General features: G+C 34.0%; 1 protein-coding gene across 4 annotated transcripts; it reads right to left on the bottom strand.

Annotated features, from left to right (window-relative positions):
* Positions 1–1,333: 1,333 nt before the first annotated feature.
* LOC141677656 (disease resistance protein RPV1-like) lies at positions 1,334–16,716 on the bottom strand. 4 transcript variants are annotated; one of them, XM_074483665.1, is made up of 6 exons: positions 16,039–16,716; positions 14,317–15,418; positions 3,915–4,196; positions 2,892–3,803; positions 1,929–2,538; positions 1,334–1,800 (listed from the first exon to the last, which is right to left on the bottom strand). In XM_074483665.1, the coding sequence occupies exons 1-6, from the start codon at positions 16,560–16,562 to the stop codon at positions 1,781–1,783; spliced, it is 3,450 nt and encodes a 1,149-aa protein (XP_074339766.1). In that variant the 5' UTR covers positions 16,563–16,716; the 3' UTR covers positions 1,334–1,780. The 4 variants fall into 4 exon arrangements, with proteins under 4 accessions (XP_074339766.1, XP_074339765.1, XP_074339768.1 ...); XM_074483664.1 differs by lacking the exon at positions 1,334–1,800 and having other exon boundaries at positions 1,807–2,538; XM_074483667.1 differs by lacking the exons at positions 1,334–1,800; positions 14,317–15,418; positions 16,039–16,716 and adding exons at positions 4,300–5,401; positions 6,009–6,486 and having other exon boundaries at positions 1,807–2,538.
* Between the last annotated feature and the right edge of the window lie 407 nt (positions 16,717–17,123).

A 17,123-nucleotide genomic window follows, 5' to 3' on the forward strand; every position in this document is an offset into this window, starting at 1 on the left:
CCAAATTAGCCCCCTAGCCCGTGCAAGGTACGGGCATACTTTATATCACACAATTCATATTTTATTGGTACTGGTCGCTGGTTTTATAATTGCAAATTTATAAATATTTTTCAACGATTGAAGGCTTAGAGGAGACTATTGTTGTGGGCAACCAGAAGAAAAGGTAAGATGTTGAGCTAAACCTGTACATTTGATCCCGCACACATCTCACCAGTGAATTAGTGGTCACTTCCGATGATGCTAATACAAGTAGAATCGATTTTTCGAAGAAAGGAAAAAAAGATGTCCATCGAATCCACCCTGCAGCAAAATAAATCATGTTTAGACACACTGCACTTTAATAGAAAAATGTTGATGTTGGAGATAGTTCTAAAGCTGTAACCGTTTGAGAGGTAAGAGAACACCATACAACAAACAAAGAGTGATGATTAATCTTGACAGTAATTAGCAGTCTAAGGTAATTAAGCTCCATTTTGAAAGCAAATAACAACCAATTTCATGATATCCAATAGGAAAACTATAAAATTCATTGTTTGTGCGTAAAGGAAGATTTCTAATGCAGTAGGAGAACCAACAGAAACGGATTTAAATAATTAGAGCACATTAGACTATCAGATGAATGCACAGAGAAAAGATAAGAAATTATCTTCGTTTCATGTATATTAACTTACACAATCAAATTATTACAGCTGATCAGCTTCTCTGCTAGTAATTACTGCAAATGGTCCACCAATTACAGAACAAATCAAGTTGGCCAACAAAATTATGTTGGTATATAAACTCGCCAAGTCAATTATTTCAGCTAAATAACAAGACAATGACACTCCAAGTAGCACAATAACTATTTGTACAATGGAAACTTCTCTGAGCACAAACAATTCACCAATTACAGAAGAAATCAAGTTAATCATACAGGCACTCTGGATTTGTTTTACATATATTTAATAACTGAAAGAAACAATGAAATCATACCTTAAGGCACCAATCCCAAACAGATATAGCCAATCGACTTGTAGAAACTCCAAGTTTTGCTCTGGATACGACTCCAGACTTGGGTATCAACAAACAGATACAAAAAGACATCTTTGTTGATCAGAAGAAGGCTCTCGACACAATTAGAATCTATGCGGATAGAATTGATACACCATTTTGACATCTAAATTCTATAAGCTTCGAGGACTCCACGTGGCACAAAAAGTATTTGGTTAAATTCCGTTCAGCTATCTTCGAAGACCATATAATTACCCTTAGATAAAACCTTACCAGATGAGACCAACTTCTTCCAATTTGATAAAAAAAAATCCCTGGGTGATTCAGAAGAAATTCTTCTGGCAACTTAAATCATCGACTGGTGGGTTGTCCTCTTTTCAAATAAAAAACACACTACTCATGTTTCATGTATTTCCTACACCTTACCTGCAACCATATCCTATCGCCTATTACATGTGATCACCTATGTAGTATCGTATTATAATATATGCCTATTATTTGTTGTGAGAGCTGAAGGCAAGTTATTAACTAGTAGTTGTATATATATAAAATCTCTCCAATATTTTTCATACTTCTTGCAGAAATAATCAAATTTACTAATTGGCAGTCTTTTTTGACATGAAATCCTTGAAAAAAGCATTATCATGTAAATTAGATATAGCATAACACTAAAATACAAGTCTGCAAGGAAATGATAGTAGAATGGACATTACATGGCACGAGAATCAGAGCCAATTGCAGTCTGCATCTTTGAGATAAACACATCCACTAGTGCACGGGTGGAGGTTTCTCAGATGCTATAGTTGTAACCTGTGGGATCTTTTTTATGGACCAGAAAATCATTTTTCTCCTCTTCATAATGGAAAGCTTCTGAATAATCTAAATGCAGAATGCAGAACGGAATTAGTCAAGTTCACTCTCAGAACCGGAGGACTCACCCTTCTCCACTGTTGCGTATTTTCCAAAATATTTCTCCATCCAATAATCTAAAGTGGTTACTCCACATCCAGTGAAGTATATTTGTGTCGTTCCATGATGTCTTGCTGGTTGCCTTTCCACAGGGATGACAAACTGAGATATTTCCTCACATGTTTGTTGGATTTTTTGTCGTTTGGCTAAATGAAAACCAGCCTGTTCTTTCTCTTCGTACACAAGACAGATGCCGATCTCTTTCATTTCAAAACTGTGATTATCGTTGCAGTTAAATATTGAAACATTGACCTCATCTCCAGGTCCCATCTCGTGGCTACCGAATTTCCAATGGCTTAGCCATGTCATATATTCATCACCCTCAGGGATGCCATAACATGATGGATGATATGCAATCATTTTATCCTTGGTAATGTTATGGAATATGAGGTAAAAATATCTTCCTCGACCTGGCTTCAACTTGTACACAACACAGGTATTTATGTATCGAAGATTAGAACGTGATACAATAAAGGATAATGAAGGCCCGTAACTTTGACTAGTGAACCATGTTGGAACACTGCCCCCGGGGTAAAACATGGTGAATATATTACCGCTACGCTGACTTTCATATATTCCCTGTATAGTAAGATGTATTAAGTATCTCATATGGCAATTAGTCAAAACAAAAATTTATCTCACATAGTAAGTACAGTATCCTTTACCTTTATAATTTTAAAACATATTCTAATTAAAATATATAATTATTTTTAATTTAAACACATTTTTGACTTATAAGTATTTCAAAAATACATGATCAAACAAAAATGCGTATAAATTATTTTATATAATAAACACAAAATTAGTATCTAATTATTTGAAAAGATATTTAAAACCAATATATTGAAATACCAAAAATAATATAATAATAAATATTAAGAGTGATAGTGTACCCAGATGTGTAATTATTTGTGTGGAGATAGAGAGATCACCTGGATTGGGCATTTTATGTTTGCGTGCGTGTAAATATTGTATAATCTAATCTGGATTGTTTTCATGGATTCCACATTAAAAATACCACAATCGTTGATCAATTCTGAGTCTATCTCTCCAATTGGTACAATCTTGAATACGCCATCCATCTCAAGTAATTTTACACAATCCCATGGATGACAATAACCTCTAATAGATAGGCCTCGCCTCATCGTAATTTTTTCCAACAATGGGCAGTTTAAAAGCTCCAAGTCTTCTATTATTGGTAAATCTTCAATTGTTTGAAGTTGGTTGCACTCAGATAACACGAGAATCTTGACCTCTTTGAGAACTTTAAAGCAATCGGGTAGAAAACAGATTGGGTTGTTACTTAAGTTTAAGAACTCAAGTGAGGGTGCGACTCTGAAATCCTTGGGAAATGAACTATCATGTAGATTGCAGTTTCTCAAACTCAATCTCGTAATGGAGTAGCACGGTAACGAATTCAACGATAGTTGGGAACTAATTTTCGGCTTAGAAACCAAACCCCGGATGAATTCTCGCCATGACTCATTTTGCTGCGTTTTATTGTTTGAATTACTGAAATCAAGTCCATCAGCATGAAAAACTTTAAGGGATTCCATCTTTCTCATCTCCGCAGGAAACATACCAAGACTTGAACAACCTGATATGTTTAGTGTTTCTAGTAACTTCAGCATGCACAGCCTTTCGGGAAGCTTCTTCAAAAGACTGCAGTCCTTTAAATTTATCAACGCAAGTCCTTCAGCCACTCCAATTGATTCATCGATTTCTACTAAATTTGCACAATGTTCAAGGATTAATTCCTCAAGAGCAAAACAATTTGCGAAGTCTGGTGTTCTAACAATGTCATGGCAGTGACTCAGATTTAGAGACTTTAGTGATCCAAAACTCTGCAAGACAAGGATTAATAAGAACATACATTAACTTAAGTATGTAGTAATCTAAGCCTTTTTCTTTGAATGATTTCTAAAATTAAAAAATCAGAAATTAGCATAGACTACCTTGTTTCCTTCCCCGAGTATTTGCAATTTACTATTCTGCATGTCAATTGCAACCAAGCTGCTTGAAGGAAAGTCATTCGGTAAAGACCTTAAAGTGTATTTATGCCAACATAACCATTTCAAATTTCTCGGGAAGTCCTTGTAACCTCCACTAAGTTGTACATTATTCAGTTTAAGTATTCTTAACTTCTGCATCGGGGAAAAAGCTTTTGTTCTCACCTCCGCCCGACATGCATTAATTGTGCTCATCTCCATTGCTAGACCTTCAATTGCTCTGGTGCCCTGGTATAAGAGAAACATAAGTAGTAGCAATTGTGATTAAACTTTGATATGAAAAGAATGTAACTGTTACAAATTTTTATCAATAAAAAAGTGTCATTCTTACTGTTTCATCTTCTAACACTTCAAGGGAGTCTTTCCAATACCACAGTCTACTCCTTTGCCCTGGATCTCTAGGTGATTGCTGACGTATAATTTCTCTACCCATGCTCTGAACTAAATAATGCATTCTCAGGTTTTCATATTTATCAATAGTCAACAAACATCTGTCAATAAGATTTTCAATTCCAATCAATGTGTAATAACCGCATTCATCCAGTACTCTGACCACAAAAGACTTGGCCTCTCCACTAAAGAAGCATGCAATCTCCAGAAATAAATTTCTGTCGAGATCATCTTGCAAAGAGTCGTAACTTACTCGCAATATCTTCTGGATTTTGGAGTGAGGAATGATTTCCAATTTCCCTATCGCACTCCTCCAAACATCTACATTCTTGCCACGTAGAGATGCACCTAGAACCTTAAGAGCTAAAGGAAGACCTTCACATTGCTTTATAATCCTCTTTGAGTGCTCTATGTAACATTCTGGGGGGCTACTATCTCGGAATGCATGCCAGCTGAACAACTCCAACGAATCATCAGAATTCATTGTTTTGATAGCATATCTCGTACAATGTTCATAAGCTTCCAGCAAATGCACATTCCGAGTGGTTATGATAATTTTGCTTCCCTGGTGAAACCACTCTCGCATCCCAAAAGTCGCATCTAATTGTTCAACTTGATCGACGTCATCCAAGACTATGAGAAGTTTCCTATGAAGAAGGGCACTTTTTATCTTAAGAATGCCATCATTAAGATATTTTATCGTTGGTTCCTTTCCCTTGGATATATCAGAAAGAAGTTGTCTCTGTAGACACACTAAGCCATCAGGACGTTCAGTATATTCTCTTATATTTTCTAAAAAACTGCCGCCTTCAAATAGCTGGAAGTTCATGTTGTAGACGTATTTGGCAATGGTTGTCTTTCCAAGTCCCCCGACACCATAGAGTGCAAACACTTCCACATCGTTGGAACCATTTCTTAACCATAAACTGATGTCCTGCACTGACGGACCAATTCCAACAGGATGCTGTGTCACGCTTAAAGTGTAACATGTCACTTTATCCTTAACCACGTTAACTATTTTCTCGATGAGTTTTGATTCGTACCTACAGCATTTGAAGAATGTAAAAAAATGGTAAAATATACTGATAGCTTTGGTTGGTACTGAACTTGTGTCCCTAAACACGACCTTTAATTCTATAGTAAGTTCTATAGAAGATTATACTCATCCTTCCAGATATACGCTTGACATATCCTATTCCACAAGATTTTGGAAGAGTTGGCCACATAGAAATAGGGGCGACATGGTTCGCTTTTAGACTGCAACAGTTATCATATTATTGGCCTAACTGACTGAAACAATGCCTACAAAGATATGAAGAGCCAGATCTGGTGGTTTGCTGAGTTATATAAGAATTTTGCTTTTAGGTACATCATGTTCACTTAGACTAATAGACAATACTACTAGCTTATGCATTAGAAATGTCATTTGCAAGAAGAGCACTTATATAACAGAATTTAATCAAACAAGTAGTCGGTTGTTTTGGATTTCAGGTTTCAAAATGGTTCGGTTTTAAATTGTTTGATTAGTCTCATTTATCCTGAATTTCAATTACGTTTAGTTCTATTTCGTTTTCTTTTCAGCCCATTGTATAAGTAAGGTAAAGAGAGCATTGAGCTTAAACAAAATAGCAGAAAGAGAACATGTATTACCCATTGGCCACATTCTGCAAAGGCATGCCTCCCAAATTGGCGAGCTCAGTAAGAGCAATCCTCCATCGCTTTATTTTGTCCATCAAAATCTTCCTTTTTGTCTCGTCCGTTTCTCTCTTGAATTTCTCTTCATGGTAATACAATGCTTCAGAAATAAAACCAGATTGCTTGCGAACATCGGATGGGTCAACATGGAAGAAGATAGGTAACACAAGACGTTTCGACTTGTTCCTACAGTCAAGAATCAGCACAAGTTCATCAAGGCACCAGCTCGAAAAAGCATACTTCTTAGAGAAAACAATGATCCAACTTCTTGACTGTCGGATACCATTTTCCAGTTCAGATTTAATACTCTCTCCTCTCTCAATCTCCTCATCATCTCGAAAAGTGATTAGTCCTTCATGTATCAGTGCAGTATACAAGTGATCCGTAAAAGTTTTGCGGGTATCTTCACCGCTAAAACTCAAAAACACATCATAACTATAATTTTGAGCAGATGATTCTAAAGACTTCAGTTTCAGCATAACTGAAAAATATCAAGTCAACTCTCTCTTTGTGATTCCTGAATGTTTTGTGAGTATCTTCATCACTAAAACTCAAAAAAACATCATAACTACATTGTTGAGCAGATGATTCTAAAGACTTCAGTTTCAGCATAACTGAAAAATATTGAATCTACTCTCTCTTTGTGATTAGTTAGATCTGAAGACTTTTTAAAAACATGTACTGGCTTGGTTATTTGTATCTAGTCAATGAGTGACAAGATTAACATGCCACTTTAAATTAATAGAACACCATCACAAAGTTTTGCTATTATTTTAAATGGCTGAACGGAGACTTTGAAACACTACATTGAGATCATCACGCATCGGGCCAGGAAGGGTTAAATTACACTAGGCTTCAGAGATTTAACTAGAACTGCATTATTCTAATAGTTATCTTAATACATTTAAATAATACGTAATCTATCTGTGTACTTCCGTCAAATAGAAATTATAAAAAATTATGCATCATCTTCTTCAAAAAATTTTTAAGAGATAATCTTCTTGAGATTTGCTTCTTGTTTTTCTACATTATAAGTATACACTAATAATACAAAAATTTGATGTTGGCGGTATTCGAACATGAGAGCTGTTAAATATATGATCTTATTGGTATCAGAACTTAGGCTGGCGGGAGAACTAAGGGGAGATTCCCAGTCACCCCAACATTCTCACAATTTAATTCAACGTAAATAAGCACGCGTCTCCTCCAATCTTGTTCTTCTCTCGTCTCTCTCTACTACGCATAATACAAAAGTTAACGCATTGAAACATTTTCAAGATTAACGTATGTTGAATCAACTCTCTCTTTCGGTTTTCACTTTCAGTATTTTAGTCAAACATCTTCCAGGCATAAACACTTAATCTAAAATTAGTTCAGAAGAAGCTTTCTGAAAAGAAGTGTTGTCTATAATAATAATAAAAAAAAAAATTCAGGCGTGTACAATAATGAACATAACACAAGGCGTAAACAAACCAAACTGTTCGTGAGCTATTCGAGTTCGGCTCGTAAAATTTTCGAATTCAGCTCGAAAATAATTGAGCCGAACTCGAACTTTTTGAATTTTTAATAAAGCCGAGCTCGAACTTCAAATTACTCGGTTCGTAAGGTTCGCGAGCCTTATAGAGCCTCTATTATTTTTAAATTTTTTATTATAAATATATTTTTATGTAAATATTTAATATTTATTATATATTATTTATTTTTATCGAGTCACACCAATCATATTTCGAATTTTTTGTTAATATTTAGTGAATTAATTCGATCTTTCGAGCCGAACTCGAGCCTACCGAATCTTTTACGAGTCGAACTCGAGTCTACCGAACTTTTTACGAGCGGAGCTTAAAACTTGAAATTGAAGGTTCGATCGAGCTCGAGCCCGAACTATTTTAATGGAGCTCGAGCCCAGCCTAGAAGTATTCGGTTCGGCTCGAGTCGATTACACTCCTGACATAACAGATCAATACTAATTACATAATAATAATAATAATAATAATAATAATAATAATAATAATAATAATAATAATAATAATAATAATATTATTATTATTATTGTTGTTGTTTTATCTAACGGATCACATACAAGAAATGGACGTGATTGACTAAAAGCAATAGAAATAAAAGCAGAGAATTGTTATAGGGCCACTCTTCGATATGTCTCCGGGGTATCGCCCGTAGAGCAATGGACATCACATATATAACCGATCATTAAATAAACTTAGACAAGAATAACCTGTTTGTGAAATACGGCCAATTTTAGCTAATTAAAAACGGGATGATAACCCTAATATTATTTAGGAATAAACAATGATCTAAAATATTACTTCTAAAAAAAATAACCCAAAAATTCATCTCAAGACACTAAATCGTGTAGCGTTTAGGCAAGAAATCCAAAACGCTATATCTTGTAGCGTTATGTTTTTTTTAATGTACAAAACGCTACACTAAGTAAAGTTTTGGCACACCAAATTCTACATTATATAATATTTTGACCTCAAAACACTACTTCATTTAGTGTTTGACACAAGTATTTTTTTTAAAAAAATAATTCAATCTCAAATAAAAAATTGTTAATTCCTAAAATACTAAAAAATTGTTTAAATTGTTTCTAAAACCCAAAAGGGGATTGCTTAATCCTAAAATATTAAAAAAATTTAAATTAGATTACACCCTTAAATTTTAAAATTGTGTCATTTAAAATTTAAATTTTTGGTTCTGAGGGTTTAGGGAGGCCCTAAAGCCTAGCTAAAATTAGGGTTTAGGGCCCTGGAGCCTAAACCCTAAATCTGTGTAATATTTTATTATTATTTTTTTAAAAAAATCTAAAACTCAAAAAATGATTGGTGAACTAAATGTTAAAAACTGTTAAATTATGATATAATCTTAAAAATTTTACCAATATTAAATAAAAAGAAATATTGAAAATATAATATTAACCGATGTTTCCCGGCCCCTAAACAAAAATACCAAAAGGAGTACAAAAAAAATAAGATGAAGAAAAAAAACAAAAGGCATAAAACGTTACATAAAGTAACCATACCCCGCTAAAATATAAAAAAATAAACAAAACGCTAACTCGTATAATGTTCTGGGTGGTTTTCTAAATTCTACACGATATAACGTGGTGAATTGAAAATGTGGGTCATTATTTTTGGAAGTGATATTTTAGACCATTTTACATCCAAAGTGACATTTTGGTCCATTTCTCTCAAATACGCATGTGACAACGAAGTAATTAGATATACAATTCTCTGATTAAAGTATTTGATCATGTGAAAGTATTGCAAAATATATAACACCAATACCTATTTGGTGTGAGAGCATATAGACCTAATATGCATTTGATATTAATATTTCATCAGCATTCATAAAAAGTAAATACCGACTGTACAATTACCCGTGAGGGCTCATCATGTCCCAACAGGCACCAGCGAAGTACAAATGCATATAAGTAATACGTATTCACCAGTCATGTATTAGATCGGCCATAATTGGGGTGTTAGTCTTGTATATCACTTTGGGTGAAAAATATTCAAAATGTCATTATTAGAAATTATGACCCATAATATCACTTGTAGACACTATATTATTTACTCCCTGTGTCCCGTTGATTTCTATACGTTTACTATTTGCACGTATTTTGAACCCTCTATAAAATATAGTTTCGTAATGTTTTTTTTCAATTTTTTTTTTTGAATAAAAATTTAAACATGAAACTTTTATTCAGAAAAAAAAATTGAAAAAATATTGTGGAATTATATTTTTAATGAGTATTGAAAAGCGTGCCGAAAAGTAACGTATAGAATTCAATGGGACAGGGGGAGTAGTATTTAGACAAAAGACCCAAAATGCTAGACAATGCAGCGTCTTGTACCTTTTTTTCTTTAATTTTCAATGATCACAGGTTATATAATGTAGTGTTGTGGTGTGTGGTTCTATATATTTTTTCTAACTTTTAATGTGCAAAGCGCTACATGATGTAGTGTTTTGGGCCAAAACACTGCATTATGCAGCGTATTCCATATATGTTTTGTAAATAAAATATTGCTTAAATTATTGTAAAATATATTATTTTTCGAATCATATTCCACAAATATTACTATTTTATTGAAAATCTTGCAGATTATATACATTTTACAAGTAGAACATGTAAAATATATTATTTTACAAAACATACTTAGTTTACAAAACATAAATGGTCATGTCGGAGAACATACGTGATGTACTTGTAAATATATGAGATTTCCATGATAAATATAAACTAAACTTAAAATTAAAGCTAGAAATTAATGTAAGCTGTTAGATCAAATTAATTTAATGCCCCTTAAAAGTATCACACTAAACTAATCTCCACTCTCCCGCACATAATCTCAGCTTTTCCCCTCCGTTTTTAATTTCATTTTTCCCGTTAAATGTAAATTTTTTTAAAATCCGATTTCATCCTAGCAATGAGGACGTTCTGCTTGCAAGAAAATTGGGAGTTTGATCGGTTTTTTATCGTTGTCGGCGGGGACGGCGGAGAGAGTGCTCATCAGAAGTTTAATTAGGGTTTTGAGAAGTTACTAAATGGAGGTTTTTATAGTGGGATTTGTTCTGATGGTGTGGGAATAAATGGATCAAAGGGGATTTAGGGTTATATTGGCTCTCTTTGGTACTGCGGTTGAAAACTGATTTGCTGTAAGAAAAAGTATGAGAAAAAGTATTAGGGAAAAAGTGTTGTCAGGAAAATAAGATGATTGTTTGGTAATTTTTTAAATTTATACATATTTTGAGATATAATATATAAAATAATATTTTTCTGTTTGATGGTGAAACTGATAGCAAAAGTATGAGGGACATACTTTTACGAACAACAATTTTTAGACCAAAAGTGTTTTTCCAGATAATAATTTTAAAATTTACCAAACACTTATTTAACATTTTTTCAGCATAAACCTGTTGTAACCTTCTGCAACAACAATACCAAACGGGGCCACAGTGTATCTTTTACTTGGACGACAAGAGAAAATTCATTTGGGTGGGAGAATAATATGTTTACGGCTGGTCATCCGTTGCTCCAATCCTAAGTAAAGGTCTGATGAGTTCGGCTCCTAAAATATTTGAATTTAAGTTAATTATTTATCCGACCTAACTTAAACTCGAGCTATTTAAATAATTATCAAACCAAGCTTTCTCGGGTTTTATATATTTTAATTCGCGAACCTAATCGAGTTTGTATTATTATTATTTTTTATGTATTTTATATATGTTATTTATATCCTATATAAATATTTAATATTTTTATATATTATACATATTTAAGCTAGTTGAACTCGAGTCAAACTTATTACATTCGAGCTTTTCTCAATATTTAGGGCCTATTTGTTTCCCACTTATAAGTCAACTTATGACTTATAAGTTCGTAACAACTTATCGACGAGTGTTTGTCGAATAAATTTATAAGTTGAATTTACAACTTATAAGTTGATAAGCCGAATGTTAGCAACGACGTACTTTTTCTCAACTTATTTTGATTTTTCTCCTTTTTATTAACTTTACTTTTAAACAAAATATGTGTTTAAATATTAAGTTAATTTAAAATTCATAAATTAGATAATTTTATTTAAAAATTGTTTATTTTAGTTCATTTTAATAAAAAAAATCTGACTTATAAGTAAAATTAACCAAACACTTGTATAACTTATAAGTGTTCTTCTACTTATCACTTAAAACTCACTTATTCATTTTAAGTTATAAGTTACTTATTTTAAAATTTCCCAAACGGGCACAGTAAAAATAGAGATTTCAAATTGAACTTGAACGTATCCAATTTTTGTTTAGCCAAGTTTCGAACTTAAAATTAATGACTCGGTCGAGTTAAATTCAAACTCGTGCCTTAATTATTTAATCGAGTCTGATAGTATTTGACTCGGTGATTTATAGTCATGTGGGCTGCCATCCTTTTTTTTTTATCATAATTTGAGTTTTAAAAAAGTGTAAAATGATCGTACTTGAACAGTAGTTTTTTATTTTGTTAATAAATATAATTTTACAATATGTTTTTTCTAAAAAATAAATTTAAAGTGTCTATGAAAAAAATGATAAAAAAGGTGTCAAGATCATACTGAGATATCTCCTCACATGTTTGGGGGATTTTCTGTCAGTTTGGCAGAATGAACATCTTCTTCTTCTTGCTCTTCATCCGCAAGATAGACCCCAATTTCTTTCACCTCAAAATTCTGACCATCCTTGCAGTTAAAGATAGATATATTGACCTCGTCTCCAGGTTCTCCAAAGCCCACCTTGTGACTACTAAATTTCCAGTGACTTAGCCATGTCATATATTCATCGCCCTCAGGGATGCCATAACAGGACGGATGATACACAATCACTTTATCCTTGGTCATATTGTGGAATGACACGTAGAAATAATTATTCCTACCCGGGTTCAATTTATAAACAATGCAGGTATTTAAGTATCTAAGTTTAGAATGTGAAATGATAAAGGATATTGAGGACATGTCACTTTGACTAGTGAACCATAGTGGAATGCTCTTCCCAGGATAAAATATGCTGAATAAATTGGGATAACACCAACGACACTTTTTCGTTCCATATTCAAATATTCCCTGTGAAAAAAGAACTAAATAATTTAAGATGCATCTCTAAATCATAATTATTTTGAAAATTTTAAACAACATATTCCAATCTTGGCAAAAAAACTCAACATATTCCAATTAAAATATATAAAATTGTTTTTATTTAAATGCATCTCTAAATCACAATTATTTTGAAAATTTTATTCTAGTTAATACACATATAAATAATATTATTTAAACACATCTCTAAAAAATTATTACGTGGAGAGAGAGGTCACCTGGATTGGGCATTTTGTTGCGACACGCGTGTAATGATTATATAATATAATCTGGATTGTTTTCATGGATTCCACATTATAAATACCACAATCGTTGAGCAATTCTGAGTCAATTTCACCTATTGGGACAATCTTGAATATGCCATCCATCTCAAGTAATTTCTTACAACGCCATGGATGCACAAATTTTCTAATAGATAGGCCTCGCTTCATCGTAACTTTTTCCAATAATGGGCAATCCATTAACTCAAGTTCATCAATTTTTGGTAAATCTTCCAGTAATTGAAGTTGGTTGCAATGATGTAACGTGAGCATCTTGACCTCTTTTAGACCTTTAAAGCAATCTGGTAAAAATCGGACTGGGTTGTAACTCAAGTCCAGGTATTCAAGTGAGGGTGCGACTCTGAAATCCTTGGGAAATGAACTATCATGTAGATTGCAGTTTCTCAAACTCAATCTCGTAATGGAGTAGCACGGTAACGAATTCAACGATAGTTGGGAACTCATTTTCGGCTTAGAAACCAAAACCCGGATGAATTCTCGCCATGACTCATTTTGCTGCGTTTTATTGTTTGAATTACTGAAATCAAGTCCATCAGCATGAAAAACTTTAAGGGATTCCATCTTTCTCATCTCCGCAGGAAACATACCAAGACTTGAACAACCTGATATGTTTAGTGTTTCTAGTAACTTCAGCATGCACAGCCTTTCGGGAAGCTTCTTCAAAAGACTGCAGTCCTTTAAATTTATCAACGCAAGTCCTTCAGCCACTCCAATTGATTCATCGATTTCTACTAAATTTGCACAATGTTCAAGGATTAATTCCTCAAGAGCAAAACAATTTGCGAAGTCTGGTGTTCTAACAATGTCATGGCAGTGACTCAGATTTAGAGACTTTAGTGATCCAAAACTCTGCAAGACAAGGATTAATAAGAACATACATTAACTTAAGTATGTAGTAATCTAAGCCTTTTTCTTTGAATGATTTCTAAAATTAAAAAATCAGAAATTAGCATAGACTACCTTGTTTCCTTCCCCGAGTATTTGCAATTTACTATTCTGCATGTCAATTGCAACCAAGCTGCTTGAAGGAAAGTCATTCGGTAAAGACCTTAAAGTGTATTTATGCCAACATAACCATTTCAAATTTCTCGGGAAGTCCTTGTAACCTCCACTAAGTTGTACATTATTCAGCTTAAGTACTCTTAACTTCTGCATCATGGAAAAAGCTTTTGTTTTAAACTCCGCCCGACATGCATTAATTGTTCTCATCTCCAGTGCTAGACCTTCAATTGCTCTGGTGCCCTGATATAAGAGAAACATAAGTAGTAGCAATTTTTGATTAAACTTTGATATGAAAAGAATGTAACTGTTACAATGTTTTTATCAATAAAAAAGTATCATTCTTACTGTTTCATCTTTTAACACTTCAAGGGAGTCTTTCCAATACCACAGTCTACTCCTTTGCCCTGGATCTCTAGGTAATTGCTGACGTATAATTTCTCTACCCATGCTCTGAACTAAATAATGCATTCTCAGGTTTTCATTTGTATCAATAGTCAACAAACATCTGTCAATAAGATTTTCAATTCCAATCAATGTGTAATAACCGCATTCATCCAGTACTCTGACCACAAAAGACTTGGCCTCTCCACTAAAGAAGCACGCAATCTCCAGAAATAAATCTTTGTCGAGGTCATCTTGTAAAGAGTCGTAACTTACTCGCAATATCTTCTGGATTTTGTAGTGAGGAATGATTTCCAATTTCCCTATCGCACTCCTCCAAACATCTACATTCTTGCCACGTAGAGATGCACCTAGAACCTTAAGGGCTAAAGGAAGACCTTCACATTGCTTTATAATCCTCTTTGAGTGCTCCATGTAACATTCTGGGGGGCGACTGTCTCGGAATGCATGCCAGCTGAACAACTCCAACGAATCATCAGAATTCAGTGTTTCGATAGCATATCTTGTACAATGTTCATAAGCTTCCAGCAAATGCACATTCCGAGTGGTTATGATAATTTTGCTTCCCTGGTGAAACCACTCTCGCATCCCAAAAATCGCATCTAATTGTTCAACCTGATCGACGTCATCCAAGACTATGAGAAGTTTCCTATGAAGAAGGGCACTTTTTATCTTAAGAATGCCATCATTAAGATTTTTTATCGTTGGTGCCTTTCCCTTGGATATATCAGAAAGAAGTTGTCTTTGTAGACACACTAAGCCATCAGGACGTTCAGAATATTCTCTTATATTTTCTAAAAAACTGCCGCCTTCGAATAGCTGGAAGTTCATGTTGTAAACGCATTTGGCAATGGTTGTCTTTCCAAGTCCCCCGACACCATAGAGTGCAAACACTTCCACATTGTTGGAACAATTTCTTAACCAGAAACTGATGTCCTGCACTGAACGACCAATTCCAATAGGATGCTGCGTCACGCTTAAAGGGTAACATGTCACTTTATCCTTAACCACGTTAACTATTTTCTCGATGAGTTTCGATTCGTACCTACAGCATTGGAAGAATGTAAAAAAATGGTGAAATATACTGATAGCTTTGGTTGGCCTGAACTTGTGTCCCTAAACACGGATGGATTAACAAGACCTATAATTTTATAGTAAGTTCTATAGAAGATAATACTCATCCTTGCAGATATACGCTTGACATAACCTATTCCACAAGATTTTCGAAGAGTTGGCCACATAGAAGTAGGGGCGAAATGGTTCGCTTTTAGACTGCAACAGTTATCATATTATTGGCCTAACTGACTGAAACAATGCCTACAAAGATATGAAGAGCCAGATCTGGTGGTTTGCTGAGTTATATAAGAATTTTGCTTTTAGGTACATCATGTTCACTTAGACTAATAGACAATACTACTAGCTTATGCATTAGAAATGTCATTTGCAAGAAGAGCACTTATATAACAGAATTTAATCAAACAAGTAGTCGGTTGTTTTGGATTTCAGGTTTCAAAATGGTTCGGTTTTAAATTGTTTGATTAGTCTCATTTATCCTGAATTTCAATTACGTTTAGTTCTATTTCGTTTTCTTTTCAGCCCATTGTATAAGTAAGGTAAAGAGAGCATTGAGCTTAAACAAAATAGCAGAAAGAGAACATGTATTACCCATTGGCCACATTCTGCAAAGGCATGCCTCCCAAATTGGCGAGCTCAGTAAGAGCAATCCTCCATCGCTTTATTTTGTCCATCAAAATCTTCCTTTTTGTCTCGTCCGTTTCTCTCTTGAATTTCTCTTCATGGTAATCCAATGCTTCAGATATACAACCAGATTGCTTACGGACATCAGATGGGTCAACATGGTAGAAAATAGGTAAAACAAGACGTTTCGACTTGTTCCTGCACTCAAGAATCATCGAAAGCTCATCAAGGCACCAGCTCGAAAATGCATACTTCTTAGATAAAACAATGATCCAACTTCTTGACTGTAGGATACCATTTTCCAGTTCAGATTTAATACACTCGCCCCTCTCAATCTCCTCGTCATCTCGAAAAGTGATTAGTCCTTCATGTAACAGTGCAGTATAGAGATGATCCGTAAAAGTTTTGCGAGTATCTTCCCCACTAAAACTCAAAAATACATCATATCTATATTCTGGAGCTGACGATTCTAAAGATTTTAGTTTCAGCATGACTGAACAATATTCCAATCAACTCTCTGTTTTGTAATAACATGGGATGTATTAGCTTAGTAGTTTATATGTAGTCTTATTGTGCAACTAATTATCCACCACTACAATAAATAATTATCCACTAGCTACAATAATGGAGACAGATTAACGTGGTACAATAATTAGTGAAAAGTTTTGTTATTATAAATGACTAGACGGAGACTTTAAAACACTTTCTTATTCATATATTCTCTCTCAATAATTTACTCAAGCACCTTCGAGGCATAAACACTAATTTAACTATTTCACTAAACCTACCAAACACTTCTCAGTCGACCGGTATCTCCCTGGCGGGAAATGCGGAGGGTTCGAAACTAGTCAAAAATAATGTAAATGTATAAGTGTGTTTAACACATCCACTCTTCGATTTGTCGACATGGTATATTGCCTGTAAGAGGGTGTAAGAGGGTCTCACTGATCCTGTAGATATTTATTTTTGTTGAGCGGAGCTAGATAGCTAATAAAAAAGTTTCGGTATTTTTACCCTAGTTGATCCGCTCGTTTAAGAATGAGGTCAAATTT

The sequence above is a fragment of the Apium graveolens genome, chromosome 8 (genome assembly GCF_009905375.1).
Source record: "Apium graveolens cultivar Ventura chromosome 8, ASM990537v1, whole genome shotgun sequence".
NCBI classification, from domain to species: Eukaryota; Viridiplantae; Streptophyta; class Magnoliopsida; order Apiales; family Apiaceae; genus Apium; species Apium graveolens.